The 23,471-nt window shown below is 39.3% G+C and overlaps 1 protein-coding gene across 1 annotated transcript; it reads right to left on the reverse strand.

Moving 5' to 3' along the window:
• Positions 1-5,233: 5,233 nt before the first annotated feature.
• LOC125883949 (lamin-L(I)-like) lies at positions 5,234-22,793 on the reverse strand. The gene is made up of 20 exons (XM_049568612.1): positions 22,693-22,793; positions 18,668-18,770; positions 17,313-17,654; positions 14,778-15,071; positions 14,541-14,672; positions 14,098-14,237; positions 13,182-13,259; positions 12,761-12,835; positions 12,432-12,467; positions 11,946-12,059; positions 11,598-11,750; positions 11,113-11,196; positions 10,525-10,608; positions 8,570-8,680; positions 8,166-8,273; positions 7,549-7,668; positions 6,939-7,097; positions 6,303-6,410; positions 6,045-6,164; positions 5,234-5,392 (listed from the first exon to the last, which is right to left on the reverse strand). Exons 2-20 carry the CDS (start codon positions 18,759-18,761, stop codon positions 5,348-5,350), a joined length of 2,397 nt encoding a protein of 798 aa, XP_049424569.1. The 5' UTR covers positions 18,762-18,770; positions 22,693-22,793; the 3' UTR covers positions 5,234-5,347.
• Positions 22,794-23,471: the final 678 nt, after the last annotated feature.

Consider the following 23,471-nt stretch of genomic DNA (forward strand, 5'->3'; position numbering starts at 1 on the left):
TCAATGACAGCTTGCAGTCTTCTGTGATAGCTGTGAATGAAGCCCTTCATTTCCTCAGGTGGTAAAGCTGCCCATTCTTCATGGCTTAAAGCCTCCAGGTCTTGTAAAGTCTAGGGTTGTCTTGCATGAACTGCACGTTTACAATCCCCCCAAAGTGGCTCAATTATATTGAGGTTGCATGATTGTAATGGCCATTTCAGCCTTCATTTCTTTCTGCTGTCGACACTGAGAGGTCAACTTGGCCTGTTTTGGATCATTGTCATTTTGCAATGTCCAAGTGCGTCCCGTGCGCAGCTTCCGGGCTGATAAATTCAAATTTCTGATAACATGTTGCACTCATGCTGCTAAGAATAAAGACTAAATGCCCACTGAGCTGCTGCAGCTCACACACCCCTAAAACAACAGAGGTCAACCTCCATGCTTCACAGTAAAGATGGTGTACTTTTCATCATAGGCCCTCTTGACTCCTCTGCAAATGTCTGTTTCTGGTTGTGACCAGAAAGTTCAGTTTGGTTTCATCACTCCAAATTCCTTTGGAGAACGAGTTAGTGGTGTGCTGTCTTCATCATTTGAGACCCAAGAGAAAATGCAGGTGCTCTTGAAGAAAAGGGTCAGCATATGAGAAGAAAAAAGGAACATCAGGCTCTCATGCATGGAACAGGGACAAATGCACTCGAATTAAGTTAAAAATCCTTAATCAAAAACATGGCTGCTGCTTACATTAAAACACTGAACAGTTTTGACCCTAAGATCTTTCGTTGTATGCCAAAAACCTTCCTTGCAGTTGTGGCTGTAATTCTTGGTCTACCTGACCTGGTCTCAATATCAACAGAGCCCCTAAATTTCCACTTCTTTACCAGAGTTTGAGCACTACTGGTTGACATTTTTTTTTAACTTTTCCTGATTTGTAAAGTTCAACTACCTTCTGTCACACCTTCTAAGTATCCAGCAAAGTCAGTGCAGCCCTGGCTGAAATGTTACGATATTGTAATGAATCCCTCACGAGCAGGAGACCAGAGGAGCGTTCGGGAAAAAGGCCAGTTAATTTGAGCACTCCAAAAACTCCGGTAACACTCCAGGGGGTAAAAGACTCCGTCCCAAACTCTGACTCTTCTAGCGTAACACACACACTTCATACACACATACTCGTTTACCATCCTGAGCGGGGACTCCCCTCCCCTCTCTGCTCCACCAATCTCCAGCCCGCACACTGACTGACAGCGTAGCCTGTAAACAGAGCTCAGCTGTTTATTTAGCCTAGCAATATCTCCGGACTATAGTAGCTGCAATGGACGACTTTGAACGCGACTTTGAAGAGTTTCTTGTAGCGGACACAGACCCAGAGCCATACCTGTTTGAGCCGGAGCATACAGATGAGGAACTCCATGTGTTTGATGCTGAGCGGGCGAGAAGAGAGGCTGAATGCACAGAATGGGATTCGGTGCTACTGCTACCATCGTTGGGGAGATATATCACCAGGAGGAAAAGCGCCGCAGAGAGTGCATCACAAGGAGTGAAGTTGCGTCTTCTTTTCCTCGCAGATGACAGTTCGGGTTCATTCTCTCCTGTTGCGTGGTAAGTGTGGTCCATTCGCAAACTTTATAACTAAAAAAACTTTTCACTACTCTCTATCTATGAACTATTAACACTCTCTGCTGTTTCCTCCTCCTTCTTCCTTCCTTCTGCTGTCTTCGTTGGTTTATTTATACACGTGAAACGCTTTCTCTGGCTGGCTGGATTGTCTGCTCGGTCTGCCGTACATACATGGCGGCGCAAGATGGCGACCTCTCTAAAGCAAGGCCCTTGCTATATATATATATATATATATAAAAGCATAATTATAAGGCTACGAAAACCAAACAAATTTTATTTCATAGCGATTATACACTTATATAAACATATTAATGGGTAGAATATTCAGATTCAGATTCAGATTGACAATAAAACATACCAAATATTACACACTGGCCCTTTAAGAGCTAAGACGTTATTTGACTGTTTATACACATAGCACTAATTATAATCAAACAGGTCACAGGTGTGGACACTTCCACTTAATAGCCATTTAAACTTGTGTGTGTCAACTTGTGTTTATATTATCAGGCCAGACATTGAAGACTCTGTAAACATTTGACTCCTCTGACCCTTTAGGGTGATTCCAGTTATTATTATGATTTAAAGTAAGTGCACACAATATTGTAATATCCTCAAACAAAAGAACAGTTTTCTGCATGATGTTGTGCCGTACAAGGATTTATAACAAAGGCCTACACTTTATCCATAAACTTTTGGGCCTACATGTAACAATCAAAGCCTGAGACCACATGTTGGCGCCCAAAAGAACAAAGGAATCAGTCAACCCCCTTTCTCTGTGTGAATCAGCTGATTCAACCCCAACACAGCACCCCAGCTGACCAGCAGAGGTCCCCTGAAATACACAGCTCCCATTGGGTGAAATCCGCCACGGCCAACCACGCACCGGTGACGTCACGCCGGGGTATATCATCACAGAGCGTACCTGAGGGAAACGCTTCTGGCTGTGATCCTCATAGCTAATAGAAGTACCCACAACTGTTCCTAAAGCTTAGCAACTCGTCCCACGTGGCGAACGCTTTAGAAAGAGTTACTGTGCACAGTTAGACGCGTTTAGGCCTACGGATTTCCCTCGCTGGTCGAGCTGATCTCCTCTCCTCTCCCTCACTCTGTGCGCCGAGGAACACAGAGCAGCCAGTCACGAGACCACGGATTGACCCTCTCACCGGATGCCCGCGGATGCGAAGTTTGGTAGATAACAAGGACTGCCTGCTTCAAGAAGAAGGACAAGGGCCCCTTCTTTCCCGAGTGATTCCCGCTACGAGCCGGAATTAACTCGCCGCCAGAGACTTGCCCCTCGCCGAGGACCCGTTAGCCGCTGTGAGCCGCTAACCACTTCACCTCTGCCGTAACAAAGGACGACGAGGTACGACAGACACATCACTCCACCTTCTGCAACAGTAAGAGGCTTTAGCTCTGGGCAGATAGTAGTTAGTGTGTGTTTTCTTTTTAAGTTTGTAAGGGCTTGTTGATACGGACCGCCGCGTCCGATTTTGGCTGCTTTGATATTGTAAAAAAATATTGCCTGTGTTGCTGCTGTCTGTTATTCTCCTGCCCGTTTGTGTCTGCTTGTAATACGTAGTGATCCGACCTCGTCGGACCGCTTATTGTGTCGCCCACGCGGGATTGATCAGTACTTCGGCTGTGTTGGTTCAATGTCCAGATTCACGCCGCTCACCAGCTGAGCCGCGCGCGTCTCTGAGTAACACAGACGGGTTACTGCATCTCAATACCGCCTGCGTGACCACACCTCTGAGTGCTTCCCTTTCTCTCTTCCTCTCTTCCACTAACCTACACTTGGAGCCGAGCAATTCGAACTTCCCTCTCTACCGGCTCCTCCTTTTTCTGAGTGCGTGCTTTCTTGGCAAGCCGCCATTGCGTGAGCTCGCAGCGTCACAGCCGCCATCTTGCTACGCCACACGCATCTCTCTCACACACACACACACACACACACACACACACACACATTCTCACTCACTCACCCACTTTCTCACACACACACACACACACACACACACACCCTTCTTGATGCTTGCTGGTTGGTTTGGTAATGTTTTATAGTTGATAGGGTTTATAGAGCAATGTTGATGTTGGTTGTAAATTAATGTCATCAGTGTGAATAAACCCTGTTATACTGCAAAGAGAAGTTGCTTGGTTTTTCATTGTATACTGTGATGAAGCTGGTTGACAAAGTCAGTGCCTGAGCTCCACTCCTTCCTGTTCATCTTATAGTTGCTGATATCTCCCTAGAATTAGCTTCCTAAGTGAACACTCTTGAGACTGAATTTCCGTCTGATCATTGGTCCGGTTTTCCCGGTGGTGCCCCGCTGTAAGCTAATTTGATTATTATGCTTATGTAATAATTAATTAATTATTAATTAATTAATCAAATATTTTAATAATCCATAATTAATATTAATAATTATGAATTATTGCCAATGATCATATTTAGCTCCTCCTCGTCCCAACAATGATGCATCATATTTCTGACCAAATGGCCAATTTTCCAAAAATTCTGCCAGGGGTACCTACATTTATGAGCACAACTGTACAAAAAAAACAACACAATCATGTAAACAGTAGTGTTATGGAGCAGAGTGCAGGGGGCTCTGGAATAAATATGGACTTATTAGAGTCATAGGTTGCTTTATACACATGAGGTAGGTGGATATGACAGTAGGGTATGCAGTGATGCTTATGATAGTATTTTATTACTATAATTGAAACTTGAAATCATTTTTTGATGGAAGTAAGTGTAAAAAGTCCTCCTTTTAAAAATGTCTAAAATTAAAGTGAGATTCTCGTCCAGTTCCTTTTTTTCAATATCATAGACACAATATCATAGACAAGCTAATGCACACAGTATAACCATCAATATTCAAATCACTGTATACCTTGAAGCTTTTATACTGTTCCAACCCTAGCTGATAGTGATGATACATGATAAAGAACAAGTATGATCAAAAATTGAGCCCACAATGCATCAAAATGTGTCACTGTAAATAGCTGCTGCAAATTCTCACTAAATAAAGCTGCAATGTTCATGAAAAAAAATGAAAATATTTTGCTGCCAGGGTGGATGAAGTGTGTTTGATTTCAGAGTTTCATGTCAAATACTGATTTTTATTCAAGATATTTTAAAAATGAATGACATTTTTAGCCTAAAAAGTTCTACTGATGGCTCCTCAAGGATTTATTTTTTGTCTTCCTCCTCTTCTTCCTCTCCCTCCTTTTCTTTTTATTGTTCTTATTCCCTTTCTGAACACTTCTCCATACTGAAGGTATGTTTAGCTGACCTATTTGGCTTTACACACAGTTTGTTTATCCACAGTGGTTTTTCCAGCACAGAAAGCTCAGCTAGCTCACTCTCAGTCAACGTTCTTCTTCTTGCTCGTCAAAATGCTCGGCCCTGACCCATGTCCGTAATCTCTTTTGTGTTTTTTGTTTTCCAAAGTGTCATTTCAATGTCTCTGATGATATTTTTCTTCTTGTGCTTGTTTCTTCTTTGTGTACTTGAATAGAAAATGTGTGATTATTAAAAAGATCAATTTAAAAAAGTTTGAGAGGTTTAAGGTACTAAAAGTCTGATGGGATATCACATTTTGCAAATCATCAAACAATGCGAAGATATCACTCTAAATACAAAATTATTTCTTTATTTATACAGTGTAAAGTTGTATCTCACTCACCAAACAAAATAAAAATATATTTTGATACATTTTTCAGATGACTTGGTGTTTCAAAGTTTCCTTGATTACATGGCAGTAATACTTGGTGTTTCCAACTTCCTGGCCATTTCCTGTTCATGATAGAGAAAAGAAAAGTGGTGTTAATGTTGTTGTACTAAGAGAAAATAACACTGTATAACAGCTGAGTTAATGACTGCAATTTATGGCCAAAACTATGTGGACAACAGAACAGAGCGTGTGGACACAGGGACGTTATTTATTGATGTGCTGCTCTAACAGTCTCCACTCTTTTGGTTCTAGTCTTTCCATCAGATGTTGAACCTGCTGCAGTGATTGGCTTCCATTCAGACTTAAAAAATAGTGAGGCTGGCAACGAATGTAGGTGATAAATCCTGGCTCACAGTCAGCATGAGAGGTCTTCACAGTTTCAGAGCTGGGACCCAAATCATATCTGGTTGAAATTATACTTGTCTTTTTTTCCTGCCTCAGTTCTTAGGTCTGTGTGTAAACTTCTCTTTTATCAATGCAGATTAAAATGATCTGTGTTTACTTAGTATCAGCTGTGTTCATGTGGAATATCACAATTAAAATGATTATCTTCTCCCTGTTGCCCAGTTGGCTATAAAATATTTCATGAATGTAAAATGTAGAATGATTTTATGTGGACAGGTGTGTGTGTGTGTGTGTGTGTGTGTTTGTGTCCACATACTTTTGGCCATATACTGTATTTGTTTATGTTTTCAATGTGGGATAATGTCAGACCTCTCCAGTGTTGCTGTAGATGGTGAACAGCAGTTCTTCTCCAGTGCCCCAGGACTTCTGGTTCTGCCACACCAGATCAGTGGGAGGATTGTTTCTGCCAGGATCATCTGAAGACCAGATCTGAAAAAAAAAAAATTATACATATATATATATATATATATATATATATATATATATATATATATATATATATATATATATATATGTTATTTGTATAATATTTAGATTTAAACATAAATGCAATTATGAAACACTCACAGTGACACAGTTTTTTGCCTTGAGTTTGAATGAGTGGGAAAATTTGTACACAATGGGTTTTCTGTCGTTGACCTGTATGTGTAATTCCCAACCTTCCAGTTGTTGGTCCTGACAAAGGAACATGGAGCAGGAGAGAAAGGATGAGACAAAGACATACTAGTTACATTTACATGGGACATCTTCACAAAACATCTTGAGTGTAACATACAGTAGTTTTTACAGTGTGTGACTCAGTTTGTGGTTTATTGAGTCATGACAGCATCACTGTCTGGGTCTGAATGACCATGAATGCACTGGGCTATTAACTCAGTTTGTTAAAATGTTTGTGATTGAGTCCTGGCAACATCATTGTTTGGGTTTAAATGATCCTTTAGAATATCCCTGAATGCACTGGGTTATTAACTTTATGTATGCATTTATATCATACACAGTTGCCCTGTAGGTCAACCTCATCCACATCCCCTTGATGGCATCACTATTAAGTCTAATCTAGTTTTGAGGATTTGGGAAAAAGTGGTTTCTCTTTACTAATATTTCTGTCTTAGACCATAGGACTATGTATGAATTTTAAATATGGGTGTGGTTCCCCTTTCAGTGTAACTTACAGTAGTCTGCACAGTGTGTGTACAGCATTACCTTATTGGACGTGTTGCTGAGACGAACATAACTGCCCTTCAGGTCGATGTCACTCACAGTGATGTTTCCCATGGCTGAATCCTGACTGACCAGGTGAGTCTGCTGCTGCTGGGGATTGCTCTGAGAGCTCGGAAGCACTAGCATTCGCCTTACTTCTAGCTGAGAGAGAGACAACACACACACACACACACACACACACACACAAATGGGTGTTAAGTGTGTTAAGCAGTGGATACAATCAAATAACAGCAACAAAACAGATGTAACAGTAGAGGTCAGAGATCATAGGCCTTTACAGTGGACCAACCCTGATTTAAATGTAAGTCTAAAAACCATGATCATTAATCTGCTGCTGCTCAAACAGTCTCAACTCTTCTCTTCTTCTCTTCTGGAGTGTTTCTACAAACTTGAAAGAATGTCATTATCTATAATATCATTGTATGCTATGGCATTCAGGTGTCTCTGAAAGGGAACTAAGGGGCCTTGACCAACCCCCACAAAACAGACCTAGAGCAAACATACACCACATATGTGGACAGGTGTGTGTGTTCACATACTGTTGGTCATATAATGTGTTAGTCAACAAATGTGATGTGATGTGATGTCAGACCTCTCCAGTGTTGCTGTAGATGGTGACCAGCAGTTCCTCTCCAGTGCCCCAGGACTTCTGGCCAAACCACACCAGGTCAGTAGAGGTCTCACAGCTGACACCACAATCTGAAGCCCAGATCTGAAAAGATGAAACTTCACAGATTCACCATACAAGAAGATACTTGCCATCAACTTCAAATCATGTCACTCCATTAGATAGGAACTGTTAGTGCTTAGGAGTGTCAAAGATATGAGTTAAGATGTTCAGAATACTGTTATCACTGCAATAAATGCCTGTTAGCATCAGGAGCAGTGTCGTTAGGTTTCACCTTCACTTTTGTTTGCTTTAGATGCAAAGACTATGTGGTTAGGTTTAGAAAAAACATCATGGTTTGGTTTAATATAAAAAAGGACTTATGTCACGTCACACAAATACCAACATACGTAACATATCTAAAATAACTGAACATTGCCTTTTGGTTTCACATGGGACACAGACTCAGGTCTCCTGGCTGAAAGTCTTGTGTTTAACCCATCAAACATTGTGATTGGGTTAGAGTGAGAGTTGAATAAATGACAAAGAAAGAAAAGAAACAGAGAAAAAAAACATCAACGTCACAGTCATGAAAAACTCACAGTGACAGTGTTTCTGGCCTTGAATTTGAATGAGTGCTTAAACTGGTATTTGATGGGTTTTCTTTTGTTGACTTGTATGTGTAATTCCCAGTCTCCCATTGGTTGGTCCTGCAGGAGGGAAACATGGGTGGGAGTGAAAGGATGAGACAAAGATACACTAATTAAATTCATATTTTACACGTCTTCACAAAACATCTTGATTGTAACATACAGCAGTGCGGACAGTGTATGACTCAGTTTGCCACAAGTCTTTGTGGTTCTATTGGACCATGGCAGCATCACTGTCTGTTGGAATGGCCCATGAGAAGATCCCTGGTTACACTTGATTATTTTGTAGCTATGAAGCATTTTGTGCATGCTCATATAAAACTCACAGAGTGTTTACCCACACAAAACAAAATTACCTTTTCAGAGTTGTTGCTGAGACGAACATATTTGCCACGCACGTTGACCTCACCCACAGTGATGTGACTCTTGGCTGAGTCCTGATTGGCTGGACTGGTCAGGTTGTGATCCTGAGACAACAAAGAACATCACATGTGTAACATACAGTGGTTTGTGCTCCTGAGACAACACAACATAGACAAAGTGACTATGTGTTTCTGTATAGATGATGGGTATAGGGAGGGTGTTCCAGAGGGAGGGGGCGGCTATGGAGAAGGCTCTGTCACCCCAGGTTCGGTGCTTGGTTCTGTGTGGAGGAGAGAGGAGGTTTTTGTCGGATGATCGAAGGTTGCGGGAGGGAGTGTGGTGGTGGAGCATGTCCGTGAGGTAGGAGGGGGCCTGGCTGTGGAGGGCTTTGTGGGTGATGAGGAGGGTCTTGAAGTTGATTCTGTACGGGACAGGGAGCCAGTGAAGGTTTTGCAGGACAGGGGTTATACATTCACGGGAGCTGGTGTGGGTGAGGAGGCGGGCGGCAGAGTTTTGGATGGACTGAAGTTTGTTGAGGACTTTGGATGATGAGCCGTAGAGGATGCTGTTGCAGTAGTCGAGTCTTGAGGTGATGAAAGCATGGATGAGAGTTTCAGCGGCAGAGAAGGAGAGTAATGGATGGAGACGGGGTGAAAGAAGGCAGTTTGGGTGTGGCGGCTGATGTGATGTTCAAATGTGAGGTTATTGTCGAAGATGATACCATGGTTGCGGATGAATGGGGAGGGAGAGAGGGTGGTATTGTCGATGCTGAGGGTGAAGTTTTGTGTTGATGTAGAGAGGGATTTTGGGCCGATGAGTATTATTTCAGATTTGTCACAGTTCAGTTTGAGGAAATTGGTTTGCAGCCATGATTGGAGTTCAGTCAGACAGTTGGTGAGGGTAGAGCGGGTGGCCAGGATGATGGATTTTGTGGAGATGTAGATTTGGATGTCGTCAGCATAGCAGTGGAAAAAAATACAATGAAAACAGTGGGAGAAGAAGAGGAAGGGAAAGACGGGGGGAACTATGAGGGGAAGGTAAAACTAGCAGATAACAGCCCACTCCTTGTTGTCACCAGTGGTACATTGTCTGTTGTTCTGGGACTAAAAGACAGACAGATGTATTTTAATCCTAATGTTCTTTGAAATTATAACATGTTTCAGTAGTCTGCTATGGAAAAAAAAGAAAAAAAATCAGTACTTTTGTTACACTGGTGAAAAACAATGTATTTGACATCATGACAATAAAATGTATTTCACCAGTTTTGTATCTGTGAATGGTGTTGACGGGTCTGTGTTGAACAACATCCTGGATCCCAGATGAGTTTATCTGAATTCCTCTCATTGTAGTTTTAAGAGTTTGATGAGATCTAAATAGAAGTCAGACCTTGTATGAACAAAATCTTCACCTCTTTACTGCAGGAAGTGACAGGCTTGACACAGGTCCCTCTTCATCTCATCACCACCATCAGTGTCTAGACTCCATGAGATTTCCCTATTCTACTATGGCTTCAACACCCTCCTTAAATAGATGGCATCACCATGGGGTCTACTCACCAAAAGACTGTTCACATGTCTCATACTATTGTATACATGTAAAGAAATATTCTGCTCACTCAGAATAAGTCTCTCCTAATTGAATTACTACTTTGATTGTTTTAGAGTTGGACTGACACATCTGAAGGGGAGTAAGTAAAACAAACAATTGTGTCCTGTGTGAATTAGAAATACATCAATTAAATCATGTTATCGTGTTGTTGGCCAGAGACTGAGGAGACTTTGGAAAAGTGTTGTTGAACAGTGAAAGAACTACAGATGTGTCATGATGAGATGGAAATGTCTTCTCATGCTTACACAGCATTTTTTTTCCTGGATTTATTATCTGATGGTAGTAAACTAGTCTGAAACTACATTTACAGGTAAATAGATTTTTTTTTGTTGATCTCCACCTTTTGGTTCAGGGTCTGCTGGTTGTTCTCCATCCTCTGATTCTCATCCTGGAGCTGCTGGACTTCAGCTTGATTGTCTTCAGTCTGGGAAGACAGAAAAGATGACAGACATGTTTTATTAGTAAGACATATTTAACCAAACTACAACATTGCACTGGTGACAAAGACACAAAGACGATTCTGTAAAAGGGCTCATTTCTACATAGCCTACAGAGAAAAAAGGTCCGCTGAAGACGCCATCACGATTGCCCTCCACTCAGCACTTCAGCACCTGGAGCTGTTAGTTGCTGTATGAGGAATAAATGCATCTTATCTTAACTTATCTTATCTTATCTTATATGTTTTGTTTTGTTTTGTTTGGGAACTACAGATTTTGCTGGTTTTTGGGTCTTGGTATGAAACAGGACTGACAGTACTGACAGCATTTATTCTGGGCTCAGTCATGACTTCAGTGGTCTCAACTTGATTGAGTTGTAAATGCTTCTTGGCATCAAAACACACTGACAATTATTACTACTCTTTTCTTGACGGCACAATGGCCAGTGCAATCAGTACTCCAAATGTTTGGTATTTAAAGATTTTCTTGACCTTAAAACTTGATTTTCTCCTCAGGGTCTGAACTTTCCCCTCAGCTTCCTCCCTGCTTTGGTGCTTCTGGAATGGCTGCTTGAGCTGCGTATTTACCAGTAGGACAGAACAGAGAGAAGATACAAGTCAGAAGTTTATTCAGGCATGTGAGTGAAGACACTGCAAATGTGCAATGACTTACACATTATGACAAAATAAAATATAATTCAAGGTTTAAATAAAATTGAAAAATCTAAGTTATATATGACTACCGGTTCCCCAGTTTGACCAGTAGCCATTAGAAAATATAAACAGATTTTTAAACAAATTATTTTCAAGCTGAAGTCTGACTTTAAGTTGAGTTTAATCAGCTCTTCGTCAGCTGTGATTCATCCTGCCTGCAGTAACCCAAACCTTCCACCTCTCCTGCCCTGTCATGACTTTGACTACATTGCCAATTTAAACACACTCTTCTGGTGAACATAAAGGATAAATATTTTCCTGACCTTAAAACTGAGTTTGCCTGAAAGTGTGGTGTTTTGCTGTCCAGCATGGAGCACACGGTGCATCTGGACCTCATCATCTTTGATCTTCAGCTCCTCTTCCAGGGTCTTCACTCTTTTGTCAGCCTCCTCCCTCCTCTGCTGCTCCTCCTGGAGCTGCTCCGACAGAGGAGAGAGACCAACAGAAATAAGATGAAAGACATGGTTTTAAATAGGGCAATACTTAAATATATATATATACATATACATATATATATATATATATATATATATATATATATATATATACACAGATTATATGATAATAGGAAAAACTCACTGTGTTAACAATGTACAAATCAAATTATGAACCTCTTTAGTCTTGTCATACAGCTTCTGTCTCAGGTCCTGGACTTGTTTCTCAGCTTGCTCTCTCCGCTGCTGCTCGTTCTCAAATGTCTGCTTGGTGGTTATCTTCCAGGGAAACTGAGAGATGAGAGATATACAAAACAACACCGTAAGAGGCATGTTTATTGTATAAAAGTATAAAACAACTAGGGCCATCTTCACAATATAATTATGATCACATACTGAGGCCAGACATTCATGTGAGTTATAAATCATCAGTTGTCTTGTTTGAACATTCAGTGTAAAAGAGTCTTCTTTGTGTCATCATTTGTTCTGAATCACAATCATCTACTGGAGGGTTTGTGTTTATTTTAAAATACATAATGAGGCATCCTGATACACAAAATAATGGTTACATTAGAATAACAGAATTACTCTGCTATGCTGAGATTATTGCTTTCAGCAAGACTCATCAGAGTGTGTTATTGCATTTATACCATGAATACTTACCAAAGACTTGGACTGGGCAGATTTGTTTTCCTCCAGCTGGTATGAAGGAGACAGAGAGAAATATGTTCTTTTATTAATACATGTAAGTAAATTTACAACACTGAAAAAGACTCAAACGTACTTCAGATCTGCATCCTGCTTTACCTCAACAAACAATTTTAAAGGTCCAAATTGATGTCTAAGAGCTTTGCCTTGAACCCACTGAGAGTTTTACACATTTCCCTAAAGAACACTGCATTAGGAAACACATGCCTTAGGACATGTGGATGAATTGGATGTTAAAAATAAGGTAAAGTAAAATAGATTAGGATTAATTTAAAGTGACAAACCTCCCTGTTTTTGGTCTCCAGCTCCTCCTTCAGGCTCTGCAGTTGTTGCTGGACTTCAGCTAGTTTACTTTCAAACTGGGAGGAGAAAGAAGATGAGGGGAAATAAAAAAATGAACATTAATAAAATATATTAATACTACAAGAAAACTAAAGGCAGCAGTCACAGCTGCTATAGTAAAAGTGATTAACATGAGTTAATCAGCATTCACTTGTGGTCATATTTAAATGTGCTGTTTGTTTGTTTTTTGGTTTTAATGTGCAAAAGGACTTTAATCAATCTGGTCTGAATCTGGACTCTCAGAATTATTTTTTTTTTTGCAAATCAGTCTCCACAATCTACTGTTTGATGGTGTCTACACTACAGATGACATAAAGGACGTGACGTCAAACTGACATCAGTGTGTTAAATGTAAAGATGAACCTCAGTCTTCTTGGTCTGCAGCTCCTCTTTCAGGGTCTGAACTTCCCTCTCTGCCTCCTCCCTCCTCTGCTGCTCCTCCTGATTGTCAGAGAGATTGAGACAAACAGAGACCAGTTGTAGGATGTAATTTTTTTATCAGAGCAGGTTAATGGAGATACCAAGCAACAAGACAAATAAATACACTTACCTCTAGTTGCATTTTACTGCATTTGAATGTAACTGCAGTTGAGAAATGTCAGCTACTAATGTATATATAAATATTTAACAGAATTATTCAGAAATTAAATGTTGAGTTTGAGTTCAATACATCTTAAGTCTGCAGTGGTTTATACTGGTTTCAGTAAATCATTCCTCCCATTTCATGACCCAGTTTTGTCTTCTGCTGCCATTTCAAGATATCGCAACACCAAAATTTTGTCACCGTCAAATAAAAACCTTTGATTCTCCTGGTGAAAATATTTGGTCTTAATCTTTTACAGATTCTTTCAGTCTTTGCTTAACTCTCTATCATCGCTGCTCTTGTTGTCATTTTAATTCTCTTGGAAACACAGATCCTGTCTCTTGATGTAAATGTTTTTCTTTCCATCTTGCTCAGATCAAACTTTATCTTTATCATTTCAAGACATGTAAACACTAAATGTTTGTTTCTGTCAATAAAAACTTTTGAGAATTACAAATTCTCCAGGTGACGACACTTGGTCTTACTCTGTGTTTTCCATTTCTCCACATTCTTTCAGTCTTTGCTTTACCCTCCATCAACGCTGATCTTGTTGTCATGTTAATTCTCTTGGAAACGCAGGTCCTGATTTTTTAATGTACATTTTTTCTTTCCGTCTTGCTCAGATCAAACTTTACTTTTACTGCTCTTGTTTTTCCTCCTCCTTTACTGGAAGTAATGTCCAGTTTGTTTCCTTACATGTTTGCTCTTTTCTTCCTCTTTTCCCTTCAAAGCCTTCATTTCTTCTTCAGTGACAAACTGATCTTCTGTTCTGTGAGTTTCAGAGCCATTCTTCTTTTCTCCTTTGTCAGTTTCATCCCTGTGGCTTCTCTTGGTCTCTGTGTTAACAAAAGGCAGTAGAATTAAAATTTAAAATATATTTAATTTTATTATTTCAGTGTACGAGACATTTCAGTAAAATGAGGTACAAAATGGTCTATCAAAATAAAACACCAAACAATCTAAGTGAAAATAAAAGTAAACATTCCACCACATTATTTATCGACACCATAACCTGTGAAATACTGACTTTAGGATTGAATCAAATTTAATCTACAAAACACAATTTAAATCATTACTTCCCCTAAAAAAGGCAGAATAATTTAAGGTTCACAAACCTCTGAAATTAATTTGTGACTCACTGATTTTGTTTCGTCTCTGTTTCCACACAAAAAGGACAACTGCAAAAAGAAGCAGGATGCAAAGAGCCAGACTAACAGTCAAGCCAATAACAACTGGAGCAGCAGAACTGTACTGGGCCTTAAAGAAATCATCTGAAATGATAAAACACAGAATAACAAAGAGTTTAGATAAAACTGGAGCTCAGCTATTAAAAACTAAAACAATGATCTCACCATAAAAACTTGAACATTTCCTACCTGAAACAGAGATGTGTGTCTCTGTGGTCTGGTTGATGTTGCTCTGTTGGACTCTACAGGTGAAGCTGTTGCTGTGTCTCTTCTCCACAGTCACTCTGCTGCTGACAGTATAGAGGTCATCAGGACCTCTGACTGTCTCTGTAGGTCCAGCAGAGAGGAGCTTTCCCTCACCGTCCAGCCACAACACCTCAGGCTCTGGATGCCAGCCTGCAGACTCACACTGTAATACCACTCCACTGCTGGTTTTATCAATCCCTGCTAAACTGATGACAGGTGAGGAGACGGCACCTGATGCTGAGCAAAAGGGAAAAAAAGAAGTATTCAGCAAATCCTGTCATGTGCATCATACAGTATCAATGTTTGTAAAGTGACATAGTATATGAGCTGACTTTGCCATCTGGAGGTGGAGGTGATGATGGACAACCTGTCACCAAGCAGCAGACAATTGTTTGAGACCAGTGAACAAATTTTGGTTTAGCAAGTCACGGCTGTGTTTCCTGTGGCAGCCAAAAAACATGGTGGGGTTTTGATGGTCCATTGCTATTTTTGCAGAGGTTAATGCCACAGCAAAGCTTTTTTTTTTAGACTGCTGCCCTTTCCAGCAGGGATTGTACCCCCAAAATGGCTATTTTAAGTCAAAATGTAATCTCTTCCCAACTATAACCAGGTGTTTTTTGTGCCTAAACCTAACAAAATGTTAATCACGTTGTGTTGAAATGCTGTGTTTCAACTTATCAGCTACGTAAAACTGTCCGGATGTAATTTGTCCATGACTCTTCAAAACATACAATGCCAATATTTTTTTTCTGGCAATTGGCTTGTTTGGCCACTCTGGAGATATCAGTGTCTTGAGTCAAGAACACTGTCTTACCCTCAAATGTGTAGTGTATGTTTAATATGACACCAGTGGGCTTTTAACTGTTAAGTGTGTGTGTGTGTGTGTGTGTGTGTGTGTGTGTGTGAATAGATTATCTGTATCACATATATCCAGATGAAACGAAGTGAAATTGGGAGACAATACCAACTATAGGAATTCCTGACAAAAGAAAGATAAAAAGAAAGATGGAAGGAAGTGAAAGGAAGTGAGAGAGGGACCGCTGAAATGTAAAACAAACAAAATAAAGCAGAACAAAGTAAAACAAAATTAAACTCTTTTGCTTTTGGGGGGCATCTCTGGTAGGGTACCATGGTACAGGAGGTATAGGGTGGATCCGCGGCTGGTCAGGACCAGCCTGGTGAAACCATCCTAATCTCGCGAGCTCGTATTCTATTTCGCTCTGCAGATCAGTCTGGCCATGAAATCATAAAGGCGCATTCTGGCATCGGTTAAAGCTTACCGGGCCAATCACAACTGTTTATTACTTTGACGCAGGTTATTTGAAATCACGTCATCAGAACAGGAGGGACAAGGAGCGGAGTGAATGCATTTCATAAACAACCAACATGGCTACTGATTTTGAAACTGCGATGGTAAATGTGTTGAACGAACTGGAATGTACATTTTCTTTGAAAGCAGAACAAACAGCTGCACTGAAAGCTGTGTTTGCCATCCTTACTATGGGGTTTGGTAAAAAGATGGGACTCAGTCAAAAACCCACTGGCTATTGTTGTTTCTCCGCTAGTTGCTCTCATGGAGGAGCAGGTCAGGAAAACGACCAAGCTGGGAATCACAGCCATGCAACTTGGAGTCCACAGTGAGGAGGAAATCTGCAAAGACTGTTGATACCATCCCTCTGGAATAAAGGAAATGTACACTCCGTGTCCAGACCCATTCGCGTTTTGTGAATTGGGTCTGGACACGCCAGGCTTGGTCAGGACAGCTGTGACGGGGAGAATTTCGTGCTATTTATTTCATATATATTAATTTCAGTTCTATTAGTTTTTTGTTGCCTGTTTGTGTTTGCCTGATCCCTTCTTTTTTGTCCTAATTTTCATTTTAGGATCTTTTCTCCTGTTGCTTGTTTTTATTGCGCTTGCCTGCTTTAGGTCACTGCCAGACCTGAGGAGGAGGTTGGTGATTTTAACATGTTGACCCACGAAAACATACTTTCAATATTTGATGTAGGGAAAAAACTTTGCTGAGAACATGAAGTCTTTGAAAGGTCTTCTTGCTATGCCATAATAAGAGCTGGAGACCATAGAAACCTGGGAGCATGGATACACTCCATATTTACAGCATGAACATGTTTATTCCACTGTCGCTATAGAAATAACAAATAAAGAAAGAATGGATTTAAGAGTGAATAAAAGTCTGTCATGAATTAGGGCATATCAATTTCTGTCTATTTTAAGCTCTGTTTTGTAGCCTACTTATCAATACTGAATAACCAACTGGTAGAATGTTTCCTCTCAGAATATACAACCAAACAGTTTTCCTGAAAAAAGCCTTTATCCCACATTTACATCAGTGTTGGAAGACCCTCCTTATACTCTTCAGCTACCAACATCAATGGCTAAAAGTTAACAAAAATTCTTCACTTAATCCACTGCACAGACCAAAGTGCAATATGTACAATACAATATGTATCTACTTACCAACGACAAGCTCAACGAAAGAGTCTGTTTTCAGATCTGGAATGAAGCATCTGTATCTTCCTGCATCAGAAGGTCTCACATCAGAGAGTTTCAGTGAAATGTTTCCTCTCTTCAGTTTATCAGTGAACAGAGATGTTCGTCTTTTGTAAGATGGATTTTTTACATTCTCATGGTCCTGACCGGCACGCCACACAAAGACAAGTCTAGGGTTCAGGTCACGTCTCGTCCACTCCAAAGTCTTGGCAGCAACATCCACTGCAGGTTCCAGATGACAGGGCAAAATGATGTCACCACCAACTGTTGCCACTATTGGCTGAGGTGGACCCATTAACTGAGACTGACCTGGAAAGAAAATAAATTTGTTTATTAGTTTTTGCAATGAGAACTAGATTAATTAGGTCAGCTGTAAAAAAGCAGGGTATACATAAATGTATCTGTGAACCCATCTGAGAACAGCGAAATGGGCAACCCAACAAACACTCCACCCAAATCTCACCAATGCATAATGTAGACCTATGTGTCAAGCAAGCTAATACCTTCATCAATTAAGTTTTCCTCATATTTTCTTTCTGAGTTTGCCACATGCCGCATTTCCGCACACATACATATGTCTGAACAATACCAGTGCCGGTGTATGTTTGCTTATGTGCAGGCCAGAAAAGTGTGATTTCAGCTTATAGTCTTATTTGCAATGGAACCAAATGTTTTTGAATGTGGTATATATCTCATAACTTTTTTCTTTCTTTTTTGTTTGTTTGTTTGTTTGTTTTGTTTTTTGTTTCCACAGTTTCCATTACTAAAGTTGCCAGTGACTCAAAACAGTAAGCGGGAGTCTTTAAACTTCCAAAAACTTTTTTTGTTTGTTTGGTTTTTTGCCACTTGAATAGGGCAACAGAAGCAAGCTATAATGTGACATTGACTAGATTTTAAGTTAATATAGCAAACTTCTTAGCAATCAGTTGCTTATTTATGCATCTGGCAGACAAAGAACATGATAATTCATTTGGAGTGATGTTTCTGTTGCTTACTAAGTCCAGTATTCATTTCCTTTTTTGCTCTATTTTTAGTCTCCACCGACTCCTGAATGAAATATCTGTCACGTTAGCTGCTAAATGCTCCACCATGTTCATCTTACTGTGTCTGTCTGCTGTGTGGTGCTGAACAAGTGGTTTACAGTGTGTTCTTACAGCTTCTTCTCTGAAATTGTAGGATCAAAAACCAAAACAAAAGCATCACTTGATTTTACACTAAGTAGCTTTAACCTAGTATTTAAACACATATTTCAATGTTATTTGTTAATCTTATTTCATCCAAAGCCTTATTATGACCTTTAATTATGTTTGTGTGTAAGTTACCTCCAGCAGAGTGTGCTAGGGAAAGAAGGACAGCCAAAACACTGATGGTACTGAGCAGAGACTGATGGGCTGGTACAGCCATCTGGGGAAGCATCCTGCATCTCTGAAAATGACCAGAAATCATAATACATGGAAACCATTACTATATGTAGAAGACACTTTTGAACAGGTGTTAAAGCAAAACAAGAAGTCAAGTATATAAACTCATTCCTAAATCCAAATCCTAATTTTCCATAACTTGTTCGGTGGCTGATTTTACCATGCACTTCTCCACTGATATTGATAGAGTACTCACATGTGTGGACCTCTGTTAGTTATCATTTTAAATAGGATAGATATTAAAACATATAATTTTCTTTGTGTTAATTTAAACAGTCATACAGCTGTGAGAACGTTTCACTTGCAGTTTCCTGACTTTTGCAAAAATACTAAAACATGTTCATATAGTTATACTTTCACTTTTGTCAAGACTGACTGAAAGAGAGTTCTGAAATTGTGTAAGGCTGTATGTTTCAGCTAAGACCATTCCTTAAAGAACTTAAAAAAAGTGTTTTCATGCTGCCAGAATTGTTCCATATGTATTTTATCCTACACTAGAAGCGTTAAATCTAAGTCCACGTCCGTAGTAATTTATGCAGGATGATAAAGACTCTCAATGTCTGATGGTTTGGTGACAAACTAGCAGGCCTCTTCAAAAAAAACTTTCTGATGACTGATAAAAAAACACTCACATATAGGTACATTTCCACAGACAAGAAGGCTTTAAAATGTACTTAATACTCTATTATAGACAATGTACTTGTCAACATTCAGAGCGTCTTACTCCAGAATGCAATAATGTCTTTTAAAATAGAAGCTGAAACATGTAAAATAAGCAAAAATATTTTTTTAGAACGACGTACCTGCTGCACAGTGTCGCTTAGTTCCTCTTCAGAATGCAGGGCATAAAGTTTGTAAATCACTGATAGGCTGTGAGATAACTCACTGTGCTTATCACTGCAGTGTGCTGCATTAGATTTAGCTTTCAATTGCAAATGATGTAGAATTTCAAAACATCTTATTACACAATTACAGTGTTTTGCCAGTGTTTTTTTTTTTTCTTCTTTTTTTTGAGTGTGGCAATAAAACAACAAAGCCAACATAAACACGTTCTTAAGAAAACCTCCAGGTTTAGCAGCAGAAGACAAATGCATTCTGCTATTCAATTTAAAATGTAATGTGCTAACAGAATTAAAATGTAGATATAGAAACTAGTATGTATGTAACATAACATCAGTAAATGAGTGGAACTCCAAACAGTATGACTATGACTTTGTTTGGCTTTCTGAATAATCTGAGTATCGTAAAACAACTGAACTTTGAGCCTGGTGCCATGGTAACTGATCCGCAGTATAATCACACAATCAAAGTCATCAGTGACAATAACAATATCAGGCCTTTCTTGAAAGTCAGTGAATGAAAGCGATGAAAAGTGATATTGTGTTATGTACATTTTCCACATTTGTGCAAAATGCTGAACAGGTAGCAGTGCGCTGTGTATTATGTAGTTTTTCTTTTCTGAGAGCTTCATAGTATTTTGTATATAGTCTTTCTCTGCAGCACATGACTGACTACATTTACTCAAGTGCTATACTTAAGTACATTTCAACTCCAGACAGTACATTAGTCCAGCAACAGATATTGTCCTCCTCCACATTTGTTTGCAAGTATTGCCACTTATACCAAACGATTTGAATAATTCTTTGACAACTGCTCTGCAGACAGGTAGAGGGTGAGGCTTTGCTTTCACTCTGAGGAATAAATGTTAAGCCAGTCTTTAAAATTAAACAGACACAACCCTATTGTCAGCCATGTACATTCATATTAGGCGATTCAGCAAAAACACCACGTTCAAAGACAATTCTTTTACATCCAATGCTAACAATTCTAAAAATGTTGCTCTCTGTAATCTGATAAAGGGTGATGAATATGTTTAATAAAAAGGCAAATGTAAGTTGCAAGTGTGAAAAGGGAAACTATGACTTCTAGACGGCCATCCACCACCTTCACATCCACAACCTCACATCCTGCTTTTGAATTGTACTGATATTTATGTGATAAAATAGTGTAAAAGTGTCACACCAAATCTGACGTTATTGTCTTAGACAGTGTTTCCAGAGCCACAGGAGCCATACAACCAGGTCTACAGACTTTCTCACCATCTCTAACATTAAAAGTACATTAGGATTTTTTTTCATAGCTATTAGGAAAAATAAAATGAATAACAAAATAATAGCAAATAACTTAGTAAAAGCTGTTTCAGTGTAAAGGAGATATGAGCAATGCATCAATACAAACTTGAGAAATTGTGAGCCTGTCACTTTGGCTCCAGCTTTTGCATCAGCATCTGAAAGTAACTGCACAGGAAGGGGAAGTTCTCGCCCACATACAAGTTGTATTTCAGTGTGATGCTCAGTCAGTCAGCAGCAAGACACCATGGAGGTCACAGCTCTCTGCTTCAGACTGTGTGAGTACTGAGTCTCCGATTCTTTTTCTGAGTTTTTTATCTTGTAAAACAAATCAGATATGGATTTGATGTTCAATTTTGCTCCTTTGTTTATCCAGTGATGCTGGAATTCATTCAAATTGGTGAGTCAACCTGGGAGACCTCAACCTGATAATTATACGTCTATGTCTATGATATCGCTCAATTGCTAGTAAATACCAGAATGTATCTTTAAAACAAACAAAAAAAAAAAAAACAACGGCATTTCTCACTTTCAGATGCATCTTTTCTTCATGTCACTCCAGACAGACTGCAACACTTTGAATATGAATCTATGTCTTTTAACTGTGAGGGGATTTCTGGTCCCACTCCCTTAAGAGGAGTAAGGAATACTCAGGAATTTATTCCAGTATGTGATATTAAGAGGACGCCAACAGGGTCCTCCTGCACTGCTAATAACATCTATCAAGAAGACAGTGGAGAATACTGGTGTGAGACTGAAGGAGGAGAGAGAAGCAACAGTGTCAACATCTCTGTCACTGGTATGTTTTTTTTTCTATTCTCAAACAGCTTTTTTTAAAAATAAATTATTAAACATTACATTTATGTACCACACAAGTCGCAGTGAGGTGGTCGGAGTGGATGACACATGGAGCAAGACTTTGATACCAGAGACACAGGTTAGCATCCTGAGTCCTGTGTGTGGTTACATTTGGATAAGCACTTTTGTCAGGGTGAGGGGACTTTTTCCTGTTTAAATACAAGACCATGATTTTTCCCTTGTCTTAATACTCAAGTGTTGTAAATGTCAAACATTCAGTCACTACAAGTATATACTGTGTTGTGGTATCAGATATTTTGGGTGAAAACAGATGAAATACGTTTATTGATATGTTCAGCATCAACGTTTTTGCAACTTCCCAGATAAATTCATGAAATAATTTCCGCATCACATAAATAGAAAATGCAATCCAGCTGGCATTACGTTTCCATTGAGCATTAAAACATATTTGTTGTTGCAAGTAAGGTCTAAATATATATTAAATAATAATATAAATGTTTATATTCAATATTCCAAAAAATATCATCTAGCTTTCATTGTCAGCTGATGTACATTTGCATACACTTAAGATAATTGCTGATATATTTGTTAGTGTTTAGTTACTTACTTACATTTACATCTGCTTTAAAGTGATTAATATTCACATATCTTGTAAAGATCCCTTCTAACAAACTATGCATGTGAGTTAACTTTTAATAATGCCACTGGGATATATTGGGGGACATTTAGTAAATATCTGTCACTTTGCAGATAATACACTATTATATAGGCTATTAGTATTTTATTTCTTCTTTATTCGTGGCTTCTCTTTTCTTTCTTTTTTTTGTTCAGCTGTCCATTCTTATGTGTGTCTATGGTCATGTCTGTATTTTCACAGTGCATTTTTCCTCTTGCTTGTTGAAACTATCTTCAATTTTCCATTGTGTTTAACTGCAGTATTGTATATAGCATACATGTCTAACGGTTCATATTTACAACCTGTTGTTTAGCTGGTTCAGTGATCCTGGAGAGTCCTGCTCTTCCTGTGATGGAGGGAGACACTGTGACTCTGCGCTGCCGAAACAAGACGACTTCCTCCAACCCCTCTGCTGGTTTCTACAAAGATGGCGTTTTTAGGGAGACCAATGCTGCAGCAAAGATGACCATTAACAATGTCTCCAAGTCTGATGAAGGACTCTACAAGTGTCACATCTTTGGAGCTGGAGAGTCACCAGAGAGCTGGATGGCTGTCAGAGGTGAGAAATATCAGTGTTGCAAAACAACATACATGTGATGATGACACTGCTATGTTTAAAAACTTAAGTTATTTGATGCTGGGTTCTTTTATGACAGTTATTTTTAAAAAAAAAAAAAAAAAGACAGGTGTTTGTGTTATAAAAATTTAAACCCTCAGCTGCTTAAATAATTGCTAAAAACTCTACATCCATCTGGGCTAACATGTGACAGCTTCCTGTTGCAAATCTTTCGTATTCACATCTGTTTATGCATGTTTAGATATGAATATTTTGCAGCTTCGCATGTTTACATTTTTTTATCTGAAATTACAGTTCCATACATAGTGTGATTTGTAATGTTACAGCAAATACCAAGTCTACCATCTCATCACCACCTCATAAAGACCATCTGTCCAATAACTCCGACGCCCCACACCACCCAGTCTTCATCCTGCTGTGGATTGCTATCACCATTTTAATATTGGCCCTGGTGCTGGTGGTGGTGGGATGTCTTTATATTAGGAAACACAGAGGTAAAGAAAA

Source organism: Epinephelus fuscoguttatus, linkage group LG23 (assembly GCF_011397635.1).
Source record: "Epinephelus fuscoguttatus linkage group LG23, E.fuscoguttatus.final_Chr_v1".
Taxonomy (NCBI): Eukaryota; Metazoa; Chordata; class Actinopteri; order Perciformes; family Serranidae; genus Epinephelus; species Epinephelus fuscoguttatus.